Source organism: Vulpes lagopus, chromosome 13 (genome assembly GCF_018345385.1).
Source record: "Vulpes lagopus strain Blue_001 chromosome 13, ASM1834538v1, whole genome shotgun sequence".
NCBI classification, from domain to species: domain Eukaryota; kingdom Metazoa; phylum Chordata; class Mammalia; order Carnivora; family Canidae; genus Vulpes; species Vulpes lagopus.
The window spans coordinates 6652917-6669062 of record NC_054836.1 but is presented as its reverse complement, the minus strand read 5'-3'; the positions used below and the strand labels follow the sequence as shown (position 1 = coordinate 6669062).

Below are 16146 nucleotides of genomic sequence, written 5' to 3'. Positions count from 1 at the left end.
GTCGGTGTGATCTGTGCTTCTCGGCGCCTGTTGTCTGACAGCAAAAAATTAAAAAGGACGGCCACATCAAATTCTCTTAGTGCAAGCTGAAAGATTAGGTAAGAAGTCTTCTGCTGAGATAAAACAGTGTCCCAAATAGAAAAAGGATGATTCAAAAAACAACAACAAAAAAAAACTTTTCATAAAGATGAAACTGGCAAAATAGACAATAAAGACCAAGGCTATTGAAAGAAAATTAAAATCCCATTTGATCCTGGGTATCGTGATTAAGTACCTCTTATGTACTGGGCCCTGAGAAGTCACGTAAAAAGACATCCAGGCACGAAGCTACGTTGGGGAACAAAGAAATGCAAAAGATCTTGCAGAGCATGCAGGCGATAGAAGCACTTGGGCTAAGCAGAAATGTCACGTGGAACATTTTACATGACCAAGTGGCTGGCGAAAGCTAGTACAGGGCTTTGGGGTGGGAGAGGGAGCCTCTAGTCATGAAAAGGGTGTGGGCAGGAGGAGAAGTAGCTAGCAACAGTGTTCTATGAAAGCACCAGAGTGAAAAACCTTGAGAGCCATTTGGCCAACAGCATGAGAAAGAGAGCAGGTAGGTTAACAGCTACCAAATGAGTTCAAAAGTGTGGAGAATGAGAAAGAGAAGGGTCTTAAACTTGGCTTACTTACATGCTCTCGGGAACCACACAGATCATACCAATGAAACAAAAAAGAGTAAAAGAGATGAACCCAGAAGAAGACAGTACACCTTATAGAGAAAGGAAAGAAAGGAAAGAAAAAAAGAAAAAGAAAGAAGAAGAAAGAAAGAAAGAAAGAAAGAAAGAAAGAAAGAAGAAAGAAAGAAAGAAAGAAAGAAAGAAAGAAAGAAAGAAAGAAAGAAAGAAAGAAAGAAAGAAAGAAAAAAGGAAGGAAGGAAGGAAGGAAGGAAGGAAGGAAGGAAGGAAGGAAGGAAGGAAGGAGAGGAAAACAAGAATGGAGAAAATAAATATTTGGGTTCATTCCATTTTTAAGAAGTAAGCAGGTGATGGATTGGACGTTTGTAGAGTATTGGGGGGTTGTGATGGTGGGAAAGCGTCAACACACACTGTATAAATATCTTCTATAACAATTTAATATGAGCTGTAAGGAGGTTATGCAGGGAGACGGCTAAAAAGGTAACAGGTGGTGTCTCCCCCGGATGCTCAGATGGCCACCTGCTCCAATATGATCCCTCAAGGTCTCTTCCAGCCTGGAGCTCTGGGCCTCTTCACGTTCCTACACTGATTCAGGTGATTTATCTGATGGAATAGCATCTCTTCCTGGGGAACTACAGGGTGTTGTGCAAAATCCTGATCACCCCTCTCTTGTCTTCCTGTCCCAGCTCACCAGAGTCCCTGTGGAGTCCTGCAGTCAGTATCGGAGCTGCAGCGAGTGCCTGGGCTCGGGCGATCCCCACTGCGGCTGGTGTGTGCTCCACAACACGTGAGTACGCTGGGTAGCTTCCTCCTGCCTCACACTTCCTCCCTAATTCTCCTCCTCTGTCACCACCCTCTTTCCCTCTGATCTCTCTTCTCTCCCTGCCTTTTCTTATGCTTCCTTCTTTGTACCAGTTGCCAATCCTATCCCCTTCTTTGGTTCTGACTTCACGTTAAATTGCCAGATTCCCATAAGAGATATGTGGAAATGTCAGCCTGGGAATGATGATGAATTGGGACTTGGAATCACATGGGTAATTACACCCTGGAGGGCAGGAGGGAGATTATCCCAAACATTCCTGACTCTGACTTGGCTGCAGAGTGAGGCTCTAGGACTGAATGCCAGGAAAAGGCACTGGCCTTTGTTGTCAAGTCTCACGTGGGCCACTAGATCATGTGCGAGATATGGACTCTCCATTTAGTGATATGACATCCACATAAGACCTTCTTCAATATCTCCCCAGAATCTTCTGGTATTTGAGGTGTACATTTCGAGCGTGCAGTCCCCAAGGACCCCCCTCTGGCTGTCAGAGGACCCTGCACCTGGGCTCACTAGATCCAAAGTCCCTGTCTCAAGGGCTGGGCACTCTACCTCTGCACCTCTCTGCGCAGGTTCCACTGTATTCTCAAGAAGAGGGAAGAAGCAAATGGCATAAGGTGGAGATAAATCAGAGAAGTGATCTGAGGGCTGCGGTGCAGGGTACAGACAACCCACCCAGACATGTGCTCTTTGTTGGAGATCCAAAGACCCTTGGCATTACTGACTGGAGAAGCCAACAATAGCTGGGCCCCACGCAGAGGGAATTTGCTGCCAGTTAAACTATTGTTGCTAGAACCCCAGGCTTCTGGTCAACACTTGAAACTGAGATGCTACCAGTCAGACACCATGTTGCACATTAGGGAGAAGGCTTTCTTTAGTCTCCCTGCTAAGAGCCTGAACTGGATGTGACCAAGGACATCTTCTAGTCATTCTCAAGTGTGAGAAGGTGGGGGCAGGACCTTGCCCCCATGCCAGGGATGCTTCTGAAAGTGAGAAATGTCCTCTTAAATTCTAGTGCATCCTCTCCCAAGGGCACAGTCACCCTCCCGTCCCTGGGTACAGGCTCATGCATCATGAGTCCTTGAGCTCTTTGAAATCGCTCAGTTGTGTTATGGTGGGAAAAATTGAGACCCGTTGACTCACATAAGGGAGGATGACTGGAAACTAGGGGGATGGGAATGTATGCAAACATCTGTATGGTGACATGGAGCAATAGAGCCCAAGAGCAGCCAGCCTCACAGCATGGGAGAGATAGGGTTCAGAATTCAAAGCAGCTCTGATGGGTGCAGAGGAGTTGCCTGGGTGGTACTTTGAAAGGTAGAAGGGAAGTCATTTCCTTTTTCCTCTTCCCCTGGGGCCTCTCAGGAAGGGGCCATGCTCTAGACCCCTTGCTTCCTCGGGGGCCTAGGCCAGCTGGCTTTTGCCTTAGCCAAGGGTAGCTCAGCAGATCCTGGCGTGGGGTACCCACACTTAGCGTCCATCAAGGGCAATCAGGAAAGCTGGCCCCTCTCGGACATATCATGTCTGTGGCACCCAGAGACAGGTCTCCATGCCAGCCTTGGTCCTGCCTGGTGACACTGACCCACATGGCACTAAACCCTGTGTGGAGGAAGGACCCCCTAGGCTCTGGGAAGTAAGCAGGGGAGCTGTGAGTAACCCTACATCCTGTCCCTAGAGCTGAGTTCAACAGAAAAAAGGAAGGGGGGACCCAGAATTATTTCCTGTGTGGCCTCAGTTTCTCCTTCAGTAACATGATACCTGCCTCCTATCAAGTGAACTGGGAAATAATACCTGAAAATAGGGGTGGATTGGGGCCAAAGAGAAGTCTAGGTAGTTGGTGAAGGAGCCCATCAGCCTGCAGTGAGAAGCCAGCACTCTGCCTCAGTGTGGCCTAAAGAAAACAACCAGGGGCACCCACGTTGGGCATCTCCCACCAAGTCCAAATTTTACATGGCCCAGCTGTAAATCTGGGGCAGCCCAATTCATCTGCGAATTGGAGACAGTGATGCCTGTCTTGCTGCCTCGTCGAGTTGTTAGAGAATGAAATCAGGAATCACCACACAGTCGGGGAAGGACCAAGAGCTCCTGGGTGTGGGTGCCCTGCCTCTCTTGACTTTGGTCACCTCCACCAATTGTCTAGATGGCTCTGTTGAAGCTGCATCCTTCATCCTTCCCTTCCCGCGGGATCCCAGCCTCAAACTGCCTTCCTCTGGGTGGTAGATGCTCCTGCTAGAGTCTCCTCACCTCTGTTAACCTGGCATCACATCTCACGTTGGCGTTTGCCTGTCTTCTTCGCGCGTGTCATGTTGGTACAGCCCTTATCGAGTTGCTCAGCACTGAGCTACTGCTGCTGGCAGCTCTTCCTTCCCCAAGATGCCACAGCGGGAACAGGCGTGGGAGAGCCGTGAGGGACCTAGCAGGATGGCTGGGATGGAAATCACTGGAATCTACTTCTCACTCTTTGTAAATGTGCTATGGGGTTTGGACAAGTACAGGCAATTCCCATTACTCAAGGTCACTCTGTTCCATAAGTCACCACAAACACCGAATCTGAGAATACAGAACCACCACTCCTAGGATGGTTCCAGGGTGGGTTCCTACGAGCCTCTGGTCATAGCATGTCTGTCAACAACTTAATACATAGCTGTGTCTTACGTGTGTCTCTGTTTAAAGACACCTTATTTAATATAAATTGGTTTCTTTTTAGACATTGAACTCAAGGCCAACAGCACTAGAACTCGTGCCTGAACAAAGTTGACCTAGCACATGTATTTTCTCCGTAAGGCACAACATGTTCTTCTCCTGCTTAAGAACATTAGACAGCACTTCAGCACAATACCTGGGGGACATTTTAAACAGTGTCATCACCAACAAAATGCATGAAAATGCAAAAAACACGGCACTCAATAGGCCATGGAAAGGACCTTTGTTTAAAGTGTGAACTGAAACAAGAAAGCAGAGTATCCTCAACCTCGTTCAACCTCTGATAGGGATGTGTGGATGTGGCCACTCACATCTTTCTCCACTCTGCTCATGTCCAGAAATGACCACAAAAGGGTCATAAGTATCCAGTTGGGGATTCCATTTTATTTTTTTTAAGATTTTATTTATTTATTCATGAGAGACCCAGAGAGAGAGGCAGAGACACGGGCGGAGGGAGAAGCAGGCTCCCTGTGGGGAGCTGGATGTGAGACTCAATCCTAGGACCCCGGGATCACACCCTGAGCTGAAGGCAGACGCTCAACCACTGAGCCACCAGGTGCCCCTCCAGTTGGGGATTTTAAATAAATGTTAGCAAGTACGGTGAATTTGCGAATATGGAATCCACAACTTAGGAGGATCGTAACTCTGTACATCAGAAACTTGGCATCTTCGTTTATAAAGAGGAAACACAATACCTCTCTGTGCCAGTGGCAAGTGGATAAAATCAGATGATAAATGATGTTGTAAAAGTCCAAGGCACACCCCCAGGCCAAGGTGGTAGTTTCTGAAAGTTTGAGCCTCCTGGTGCTGGGGTCTATGCAAATGTGTCTGATAAATCTCACCGCCCCCACCCGCCGGGGGAGGATATAGCTCCTGAGCACCTTATGTCGAGACTGCCTGCCCACCCTGATGTTGCCTCCCAGAGTTAAGGACTAAGGAGAATCGTTGGCCCCCATGGCTAAATGAAGAAGAGAAGGTCCCTGGATCTTCTAAGATGCTGTAAATCAGAATATAATGCTTAATATAGAGAAAGTGAGATAAGCAGGTCTTAAGTGTACACTTTGAACAATTTGGAAGGCGCAGGTAATCCACACTCCCGCCAATATCTACAAAATATCTGGGACGCCAGGCTGGCTCAGTCAGTTAAGCAGCTGACTCTTGATTTCGGCTCAGATCGTGATCTCAGGGTCATGGGATCAAGCCCCACATCACATAGCATCAGGCTCCACGCTCAGGCAGGAGCCTGCTTCTCTCTTTCTCTCTCCCTCTCACCACCTCACCGCCCCCCCCGCCCGCCCCCACTGCTCGCGTGCTCACTTTCTCTCTCCCTCTCTAAAATAAATAAATAAAATATTTAAAATAAAAAGATATACAAAACATCCTTCATCCAGAAGGTTCTCTCATGTTCCTTCCCATTCTTTCCGGTGGGCCTTTTTTCCCTAGTCACTTAAGTTCAGGTCAAAACCAGACACCACTTTTTCTAACACACTCTCCATTTTATTTTATTTTACTTTATTTTATTATTCTATTCTATTCTATTCTATTCTATTCTATTCTATTCTATTCTAATTTTCTCCCTTTCATTTTAAATAGTTGCCAGCCAGACATTCATGGTTGGGAGAGGTGCATGAGGACATGGCTAGAAAAGGCTGAGGCAGGCATAGGTAGTGCAGAAGGTGGAGGAGGACCAGAGGGAACCTGCAGATACTCCCCCTGGGGGCACCTCTGTTTGCTGAGAACGGAGCATGGTGGAAAATGCAGGGGCTTTATTGCATGTGGGAGTGCTGTGCCCCCCATAGGTCTTATCTGTACACCTTTTCACACTGGCCTTGCTCCCTCAGTGCCAGGCACTGGGCGAAGCTCAGGGGATACAAGGGGACTGCATCAGCCCTGAAGCTTCCTGAGAACCAGGACCCTCATCCGGGGAGGGGGCAGGGAGCAGGGGTTGCAGACTGTGCCAGAATCGGCACATTTGGTAAGTCCCCATCATGGGCAAACACCTGTGCTAAGTGCTGCGAGCCTGACCCTCAGGAAAACCAGGGCAAGAGAGCAGCAGGACAAGGGCTCCTTTGAGTGTTAAGGTATGTCCTTTTTCTGTCACTTTTGCCAACTTTTCCATGGTTCTAGGGAGTAGGAGGCTGAGAGCTTTGTGGGAAGAGGCCAGCAGAGGCTCTGTGCGTGTGTGAGACAGAGAGAGGGAGGGAGAGAGTGAGAGAAACAGGGGGAGAGAGGCGGAGGAGCAGGAGAGAGAGCGGGTGCATAGTTTAAGAGCAGGGCCCCTTCGAACAGGTGGCTCAGGTAGCTGAAAGGGTCCTTTCTACCAGCAAGGGCACAGGTGGGGTGCAGACTGAAAAGGCTTAAGAAATGCTCGTGTAATTGAAATGTCCCTCCTGTTGTCTCAAGGGACGGGCCTGCCAGCCCAGTCACACAGAGCATCACCTCATTGTCCCCTCATGCGGCCCTTGACCCAGCCTGCGGGCTTTCTTGTTTCCAGTGGCAACAATGATTTCAACAGGCTGGGTTTTTATTTGCGCCTGAATCTTGAGCCCATGTTCCCCGGGGCATTCACCTTGGGTCCGAGCCTACCTGTTCTGACAGCCCACCTTTGCCTGTCCTGGGCCTGGAACATGCCCTCCAACCAGCATGCTTGGCACGTCCCAAGGCCCCTCTCCATCTTCCCGTCACCAGGCCCAGGCCAAGAAGCCCATCTCCATCTCAGCAGGTAACAGGATCCCACGGCAGGCCCAGCCACATCCATTGGCCCCAGACGTTACCTTTCTGAAGAAGATTGGTCAGCGTCACTCCCGGGAGGCTCATGTAACCCAAGACATCATCAGGGGAAAGATAAGATCAGCTTTTATAAAGTCTCCCCCTTGCCCCGTGGTGACCCCTCCTCCTTACAGATTTCTTCTGTTGGGAGAATGCCCACCCCTGGGTGCTTGGCACAGGGTACTGTGCAGTATCCACCCCTTTTCTCTTTTGTATGGTTTCTGCCAAGATGTAGAGAGTGAAGGGAGAGGAGAGGGAGAGGGAGAGACTGCTATCCAGAGCGGAAGGGGGAGGTTGCAGCTAGGAAGCTGTCTGTGCACCGAGCCAGCCTGGGCTCAGTTTCCTCAGCTGAGAGCGGCAATGGAAAAGCCACCCTGCCACCACACTGAAGAGGAAGGGAAAGACGCGCATGAAGCACCTTCATGGTCCCCGGAGGTCACCCTGATGGCAGTGACTGGAGGAGCTGAGGCCTTGGGCCAGACCCCAGGGCCTCCTCCATGGCCTGGCCTCTCCCTGTCCCCCCTTCCAGGACTGGCAGGCTGTGGCTGGGCGGCTGGAAGCACCCACTGCTGGGAAGTCTCCCTGCCTCGGACGACCCCAACCAGCCACACCACGGGGGCAGCGTGCCTTAGTCGGCCCTGGCCCCTGGGAAGGTGCAGAGTCTGTCCCATAGCCACGGCTGAGCGTCCCCTTAATGAAGCACGAACAGATTCCAAAAATGCAAGTCCTTCCTTGCTGCTTCTTAGCCTCTCCCATAGCCTGGTTCTATTTTATTTTTAAGCTGTGTCGAAGGACTGCTTACTACCAACCTGCCAAGGCAGTGATCTCTCCGAGGGCCGTTTGCAGAATGCCCACGCACTCCTGGGGAATTGGTAAAATCCCTTCTGCCCAACAAACTTTGCAGTCTACACTCTGGTCTTCCCTGAGGCTTTGCCAAGAAGTTATCAGCCCCCGGTCCCGAGGGATGAATCCCAGACTGGATACTGGTGCAGTCGAGTTTTTCCATCTGTGGCTCAGCTGATAGACAGGATGCGTTAAGGAAGCTTGTTTTCCCCTCTTAACTCCGGCCTCCCCCTCCTCCCCACACGCATGTGTAGAGCACATGCTTTCAGGACTGAAGGATATTAAGTCAACACTGTCATCAGCTCATAGGAATTAGGAAAGCCTGGGGTCCATGTGAGCACTGTCTCTCTCTCCATCTCCTGCCCTCTGTCCCTCCTCCTCCCTCCAATCCTGCTCTTCTCTCCACCTCCTCTTTCCTAGCCTTTCCTCAACCCTTAACAGAAATAAGAGGTCTGAACAGTGCTACCTACTGGCAGAGAGAGGAGAGAAGCAGTCCCCACTTCCCCTTCCCTTGGGCAACTGCTAAATGTAAATCTCTTCTCAGCAACAGGGAAACCCCCACCCCCACCCCAGATCCCTTTTACCACCACCTGAGGTTGGTGTTTGGGATATCATCTGTTTGAGGAGGGGGCCAAAGGAAGGCAAGGTGAGAATCCCACCTGGCACCCCCAGGGAGTCAGGCTGTGGGCCTGACGTGACGGTAGTGAGCTAGGCCCACGTGGTTGCCGTGCAAGCCAAGCCCTCAGAGGTTCTCAGGTCTCCTACGGACTCCTGCTCCTGCTGGTTCTATTCAGTCCTATTCCGCCCTCCTGCTTCAGCAGCTGGGACCCATGAGGGAAGCTCATATCTGCTGCTCAGGTTGGCTTTGGAGCTTTAGAGATGACAAAGGGCCATTTCATCAGCTGGTGGCCAAAGGGAAACTATAGCGGAGTCAGTGGTTTACATTTGGTTTATCCAGGAACAGCCCCAGGACTTAGGTGGAGACTGTGGTGTCAGTCACTGGGTCTAGAATCACGACACTGTGGGGCACAGCTGGTCCACGGTCTTCATGTAAGAAACTTCTTGCACATGCATCTGCCTAGAAGGGTTCCCTTCACCGTCTAGCTCACCCTCCTCCAGGCTGCGCAGCTGTGCCTGCCCATTTCCCTGGGCTTTCCTGAAGAGGGCAAGGCTAACATGATGGGCAAACCCAGTCTCTTCCCTCACCAGGGTTCCCGGATGGGGACACAGTGACCAACCAATGAGCCCCCGTTAGAATAAGCCATTTGGGGAACCCTACCCCCACTTCCAATTTTTTCCAATCTCCTGGTGTTCTAACCACAGCTTCCCACAATAGTACCCCTCAGCCCAGGCCATGGCCAACGTGAGACATTAAGGATGGGCGAGAAGGAGGGTCAGCAGTGGGGATAAGTCAGGACATGTGCTGGTATCCAAGGGCTGGGGGACCCTGCTGGAGGGCCTGGGAAGGACCAGCATGCCCCACCCCACCTCCAGCCTGGAGGCTCACCCAGACCCCACTCAGAACCCCAGTTGCAAATTGAAATTTGCTCGCCCAGTTGGTGGCCCTAGACGTTAATATTTCTATCACTGTCCTTAGGAATTAATTTCTAAAGAAATTAATCACCACGTCTTCCCTCTCCCTCACCCTCTTCCTTTCTCCGTTCCTCTCTTTTCCAATTTTCCACTTGGCTGGGAATTCTCCAGCAGCGAAAGTTCAGGCTTAGGGGAGGGCGGAGGTGGCTGCTTCATTAGAGAGGATAATCTCATTGGAACCACTGGCTTGAATAATAACCCCTCCAGGGACCAGGCCTCTGTCCCCATGGCCTTTCGACACCTCTGAACTGGGGTTGGAGGGCCCAGCTGCAGAGCAAGAGGGATAACGAAGGGTTGTAGAGAAGGTGAGCAGGGCCAGACTCCAGTTCTGGGGGCCCAAGCTTGTCTCGGCGCAGGGTCTACCTCCTGCTGGCCACCCGCAGGCCTGCATTGTTGGGGGCCCATGAGGGTGCTGTTTGGGCCACTGCCTGAAGACTCTGTCACCTGATGTGCACTTTTTGAGACACCTGGCAAATGGATGAAGCAGGACCTTCCTCAATTTCCCACAGTGGAGTTAAAGGAAATGCTATAGGAAGGACCCAGGGCCCTGTTGAAGGAAACATCTAAGCCACCACCTGCGCCGCCCCCAAAAGTCATTGCATGAGTCCTTTGCACACTTGCCAGCTCTTGCCTGGGCTAATGAGAAATCACAGCCTTAGAAGAGTAGGAGGTCATTACCCTGGCAGACCCTGTAAGAACTCAGAAGGGATCCGTCCTTCCCCCTCCATTATCCTATCACATCTAAGGTCAGTTGCCTGTGCTTTTGGACATTTGCAGCCTCCACCCTCACGGGCCCTGAGGGATAGTAGAAATGTCAAAACATCCCTGACACTGACCTTAAACTTGACTTTCCACTAAGAGAGCTGAGTAGTCAATACCCTTTGACAGCTAGTAAGAAAGCAGAGCTCCAAGCAAGCCAGACCACTCTTCCCCTCTTTCCTCCATCCTGGCCTCTGGGGCTCCCCATCCCTCATTAGGAAGAAAATTGCTAGAGCCATCTCTGTCTTTTTGTCTCTGATTTGCCCCGTGGGCCAGTCTGAAAAAAATCTGTGCTTTTGTGCCAGCTATATTTTGGAAGGCTTGCATGAGGAAGGCAGAGCAAGGGTGGGATCCTAATACTGGTGGGCATTCATGGAGGGCTTATCTCCAATGAACTATGCCCTGCTCTAAATACTTTACTTGCATAACCTCACTTAATTCTCCCATAATAACCCTATTTGGTAAATTCTATTCTGTCCCCATTTTGCAGAAGAGAAAATGGAGGCACCAAGAGGTTAAGTAATTTGCCCAAGATTACACAGTTAGGTGAGATGTTTAAAATTGTAAGCTATGGTGGCTTCCTTGGTAAGACTTAAATCTGAGGGGAAGGGGATGACAAGTATTTGGTTTGGGGGTTCTCAAATTTGGGGAGCCATGGCAGGATGCAGTCACATGAACTTTGGAAGCAGCAATCCATGCAGGTAGACCTTGTCTTGAGATCCCACAGCTGAGTACCTTTGTACATCTGCAAGAGAGGGTGGAGTCCTCTCTTCTTCGTCTGTTATCTCTAGTTAGCAACTCCAGGTGATGCTTGGCCCGGACACAGGTTCATTTTTCTCCCTTCATAATTTAATCAAAGACATTTTTCAGACCTACTGATTGCTCTTGGAAATAAGGACTTCAAAGTTGGGGAGTCAGTGAATAATTTAAGCCTGTACCAGCTCTCTGGGTCTGCTGTTAATGGGAGTAATAACCCTATTAATAGCGATGTCAGTGCAGACACCCTAGAAAAGTCCATAACATTAGCTTAATGGCTGGAGGTAATGAAGTCCTCACAGAGGAGCTAGCCTGGTAAATTAACTTCCAAGACTTTTAGGCAGATGCCCTTGTTGCCATGGTCTGCTAAAGCAGCCAGGGAGTGCCAGGGAGGTGACCAATCCATGTCTGACCCTTTGCTCTCGGGATTCCTAGAAGGATCCTGGAGAATTCACAAATTGAAATCATATCCAAAGCACATCCTAGTGGCAGGCAAAAGTAGCCATTCGCCTAGCGACAAAGCTTGAAGGGAAATTTTGAAATCGTCTCAAGCAACAGAAAGAGAACATCAAGATGGTGGAGAAATGGCTTTAGAGTGCAGCACGGGGGTCCATCCCTCATATCTCAGTCTCGAAGATTCAGAAGGATGGTCTTGACACCACGGTGGTCAAGAGCAGAGGCTCCAGAATTCCTCTGTGTTCAAATACTGGTTCTCCCTGATTGGGGCTGGTGACCTTGAGGTAGTTATTTATCCACCCTTCTTGCAGTTTCCTGGTGTACAGAATGGGTTTTTCAATGGTACCTGCCTCGTGACATTGTTAAGAGACTGTGACATAAACCATAAGCCTCTAACTGAGGTGCCTAGAAGCGCTCGGTGACTAGCAGCCACGATGGGATTACTCAGAATTATGTTCTACTTTCTTGTTCCACATCCAACTTACTCTGTAGCCACCATTTTTGTCCCTGTATCTCCTCTTCTTCCTTTAGTCCACACTTTCGGTGACTTCTGACCCCTCCGCCACCTCTCCACCATTAGGCTGTCCTTCTCACCAAAGCCAAAGTTGCCTTCTTTCCCTGCGGTGTTCTCTGCGTTGAGTCACCCCAAGAGTGGCCCGGCGTGTCCTGGAGCCTCTCTTCCCTCATCCTCAGCCCCACCCTTCAGCGGTCTTCTCCCTCCCCAGTATCCCCCCACCCCCCCACCCCCCGCCCTGTGCGGCCTCCACAAGACCTCCCTGGCTGTTCTGGTTCCTGCTAAACCCCTTGCCCGGTACCCCTGCCTGTCCTGCGTCAGCTCCTGACATCCTCCTTCCTCTAGACTCTTAACCAAAACAGATCAGCCCCTGAGGAATGACCTCCCTGCCATCCCAGCCAGCTCCTCCAAGCTTGTCCCTCTGAGAACCCTGCTCCCCCTTACCCCACAATAGAATCAGGAGACCACAGGTTCCAAACGACGGCAGCTCAGCGAAGGTCCCTGTGCCCATGGCTTATCCGACTTGGATCAAAACACTGCTCCCTGAAGCTCAGACAGGTGTGGGCAGTGCACTCTCAGTGGAAGGCAAGATGCCCTGGCCTCGGCAGACAGCTTCAGTCCCTTCCCCATGTGTGACGTGCACATCTGGATGAAGGGCTATGATTTTTACGTGCGTGTTTCAGCAGCCTCATCGGTCAGGACTGTAAGACCCCAGGTCACCCTGGATGTGGGCCACCTGTGACCCGGTAAACTTTGAATGACATAGGATGCTGGAGCAATAAAAGAGACCTTCCCTGGCAGTTACCGTGCGCCAGGAAACTGAGATTCCCATCCGAGGCAAGCTGGCTCCGGAGCTCGCTTTGAACTACTATACTCTGCTCCTGTGATCCTTCCTTCCCTGCCTTCCCCGCCACCTAACATTTGCCTTCTGTCTACTGGCCATGAGGTATACAGGAGATTCCAGAATAAGTCAGGCTTAGTTTCTTCTTTTGAGTTCACACTTTGTAGGAGAGGGCTGCATGTAACCCAATAGTTATCATATAATCGAAGAAGTTCTAGACTAGAAGAAACCCCAGATGCTCCGAAGGGTGGTGGTGGGGAGAGATTGCAGATGCATCATAGTTGAAGCATGTCTGGAAGGGCAGGTAGAAATTGGACAGGGGAAATGTGGAGAGAGGGTGGTCCAGAGAGCAGAACTGGCTGACCAAGGCAAGAGTATATTGTATATACAGCGAGAACAAGTCTCGGCTTGCCTAGGAGGGGAGGAGAGTCGCAGGGCTGAGAATGGGTGGGGAGGTAGGAGAGCAGGGCTTTGCAATCCTTTATGTGCATGAGGAGTATGTCAGGGGTCTTTTGGGTGATCTTAAGTGTCTGCATTGGGCAACAAGTGATTGGGATTGCCATCTTTTTCAAAATCCGGCATGGGGTGGGGGGAGCAGGAGGGAGGAAGGGGCCAGGAAGGTCAGTCCTGGACACATTGAGTTTGGACACGTCCTGGGAGCCACGGAGAGTGCCTGACCCCTGCACCAGCCCCTCACTGGAACAAGTGGCCTTCTCCGGAGTCACTGGTCGGTCCGTCCCTCCCAGGTGCACCCGGAAGGAGCGCTGTGAGCGGTCCAGAGAGCCCCGCAGGTTTGCCTCTGAGATGAAGCAGTGCGTCCGGCTGACCGTCCATCCCAGCAACATCTCTGTGTCCCAGTACAATGTCCTGGTAAGGGCAGAGGGATCTGGGCCCAGGGACAAGACAACCCTCTCCCCACCAAAGCCCCCCAGTGCCCTTCTGGAGAGGTGGGCCACGCCTGACCAACATAGCTGCTCAAGAGCAGCTTTGAACAATGTGTCCCTGGAGGTGGAAGAGGGGAGCATGCACAGGACTATTGGGGCAGAGGCTCTCTGCATAATGGGTAGAAAAACAAGCAAATATGTGATACCAAAAATGACCGAAAGGGTGACCGAGAGAGGGAGGGTATTGGGAACTTTATTTCTGTCTGTAAGATGGATCTATGTGCAGAGGGAGAAAGGGGCAGGATGGCTCCCATGTTCATGCCCTGGGCACTTGGTGGTTGGTTTGCCATTTTTCCAAACGTGGGGACAATGGGAGAGGTGCTTGACCAGCAATATCTCAGTCCTACCCACCTCTCTTTCTACAGACAAATCCCCTAAGCATTCCCATTTCCTAGAGCCAAATCCATTCACATGCAGTGAAGGTTCCTCCTTGTCTGTCTCTTCACTCCCCACCACCTTGCCTCTGGGCCTTGTGATCAGTTGGCTGTCTTCTTCTCTATGTTAATAATGCCTCCTGTTTTCTTTCTCTCTGCTCGCTTGCTCTCCCTCTATCTTCCTTTCCTATGCACACTCCCCTTCCCCATTTCACGCTCTTCTTCTCTCTCCCCTCTGCGGGGCTGCTCACAGCTGGTCCTAGAGACATACAATGTCCCGGAGCTGTCAGCCGGCGTCAACTGCACCTTTGAGGACCTGTCAGAGATGGATGGGCTGGTGGTAGGCAATCAGATCCAGTGCTACTCCCCAGCAGCCAAGGAGGTGCCCCGGATAATCACAGAGAACGGTGAGCGGTCCCCGGAGGCAAAGCTGGGTGGCATGTCCTTCCTCCTGCCTTGATGAGAGCTCGGGACAGGCATGGGGGCATAGAGGGACCACACAGGCAGGGGAGAGTCAGGGGAAGGGGGTGCTTTGGTGGGTATGATACAGAGGAAGGGGATGAAGTGCCTTTCGCTGCTCTTAGAAATGACTATTGAAACTAGGTGAGCATCCTGGAGTCAGCGTCATCCTAGGTGAGGAGCAGCTAAGGAGGGTGGAGGGAGGGCTAGGCCGGGGCAGCCTCAGAATGTCCTGGCTGAGTTCAGAGATTGTCCTGGAGCACGAGAGGCTGGGCATGGGGGGGAGGGTAATGGGGGAAGGGAAGCTTGTCAGGAGTAGGGGTGGGGGTGCAGAGCTCCTCTGCTTACCTTACCCTGCCTGCACCAATGGGTCCCTGATCTCGGGCCATGGTCTGCCATCCCCAGCCTGCCCTGCCTTCCCAAAGCTGCATGTTCATGGCCAGCTCCACTGGGAGGAACAAGGGTGGACAGAGGCCCAGCGCTGGTGAGGGACAGGCCCAGCCTGGGCAGATTGATTCCATGTTGGCGCTCCCATTTGGGCTTGTCACATTTGTTCCAAGCTGATTGATTAATGAGACTCTCGGGGAAGGCACAGAACAAGGCTGGAAGTGGGGGCCTGGGGTCAGGGCTGTGAATTAAACATGAACTCCGCCAGCTGAGGATTCCAGGAACACCCGCCAAAATGGAGCCCTGAGCCCACCAGAGGAAGGGATGTCGGACCAGGATGTCTCCTTACCAAGATGGGGAATGAACTTAGGTGGCCACATACACGCACATGCATGCAAAACCTCTCACATGGCCCATGGCAATGTCAGAGAGAGTCTACACTTTGTCTTGGTAGCTAATCAATGTGTATGTGTGTGTGTGTGTGTGTGTGTGTGTGTGTGTGTGTGTGTGTGTAATTCTGTGAATCTGGCATGGGCACCGTGCATGCAAGCCTGTCACAGTATGCATACAGGAGGGAAGCTGGTGAGCACATGAGGGTGGGTTCTGGAAAGGAAGTGTGGATGGAGGAATAGACCAGAAGCACCCTCTGCAGATACTCTCGGGGCTGTCCTGGGACTGAGCCCTACTGAATCAGAGTCCTGTCATCCTGTCAGAGCTGAGAGCATCCCCGGGGGAGCGGGCTCCCCTTTCCCAGCATGCATTACTCTTAGTAAGACCCTCACACGGGTCTTGACCTCCACCTTGAACTTGTGGTTGGCTCTACCCCACAGGGGACCACCATGTCGTCCAGCTACAGCTCAAGTCAAAGGAGACGGGCATGACCTTTGCCAGCACCAGCTTTGTCTTTTACAACTGCAGCGTCCACAATTCGTAAGTGGCCCCCAGCCTTGCTCAGCTCCCTGTTCCTGGGGTCAGGGTTCATCTGGAGATAGAAGATGCTAGCATTGTTTGCAAGGAGTTACCATCTAGAGGGCCTGTAAGAAGGGGAATTAGACAGGTCCCTCCTCTGGTAGCCATAGGGTTCATGGGAAGGCTGGAATGAACAGAGTAAGAACCTGTAGCGTGGGGATCTCCAAATCCCTAGCCCATACATCTTCTCTGGCATCAATCTGTCTAACCGATTTGGCTCCCACCATCTGTTGAGGAGGAGGGTGCCCCTCATTTGAAGAACCCCAGGTGAGAAGAGGGGTC

At 51.4% G+C, this 16146-nt stretch overlaps 1 protein-coding gene across 3 annotated transcripts in view; it reads left to right on the top strand.

Annotated features, from left to right (window-relative positions):
* PLXNA4 (plexin A4) overlaps window positions 1-16146 on the top strand; it is a 428345-nt gene that overhangs the window by 319239 nt on the left and 92960 nt on the right. For all 3 annotated transcript variants that reach the window (XM_041727610.1, XM_041727611.1, XM_041727612.1), the window contains exons 5-8: window positions 1364-1464; window positions 13478-13601; window positions 14303-14456; window positions 15726-15825. In XM_041727610.1, the coding sequence (XP_041583544.1) occupies window positions 1364-1464; window positions 13478-13601; window positions 14303-14456; window positions 15726-15825 (479 nt within the window). The remainder of the gene's footprint in view (window positions 1-1363; window positions 1465-13477; window positions 13602-14302; window positions 14457-15725; window positions 15826-16146) is intronic.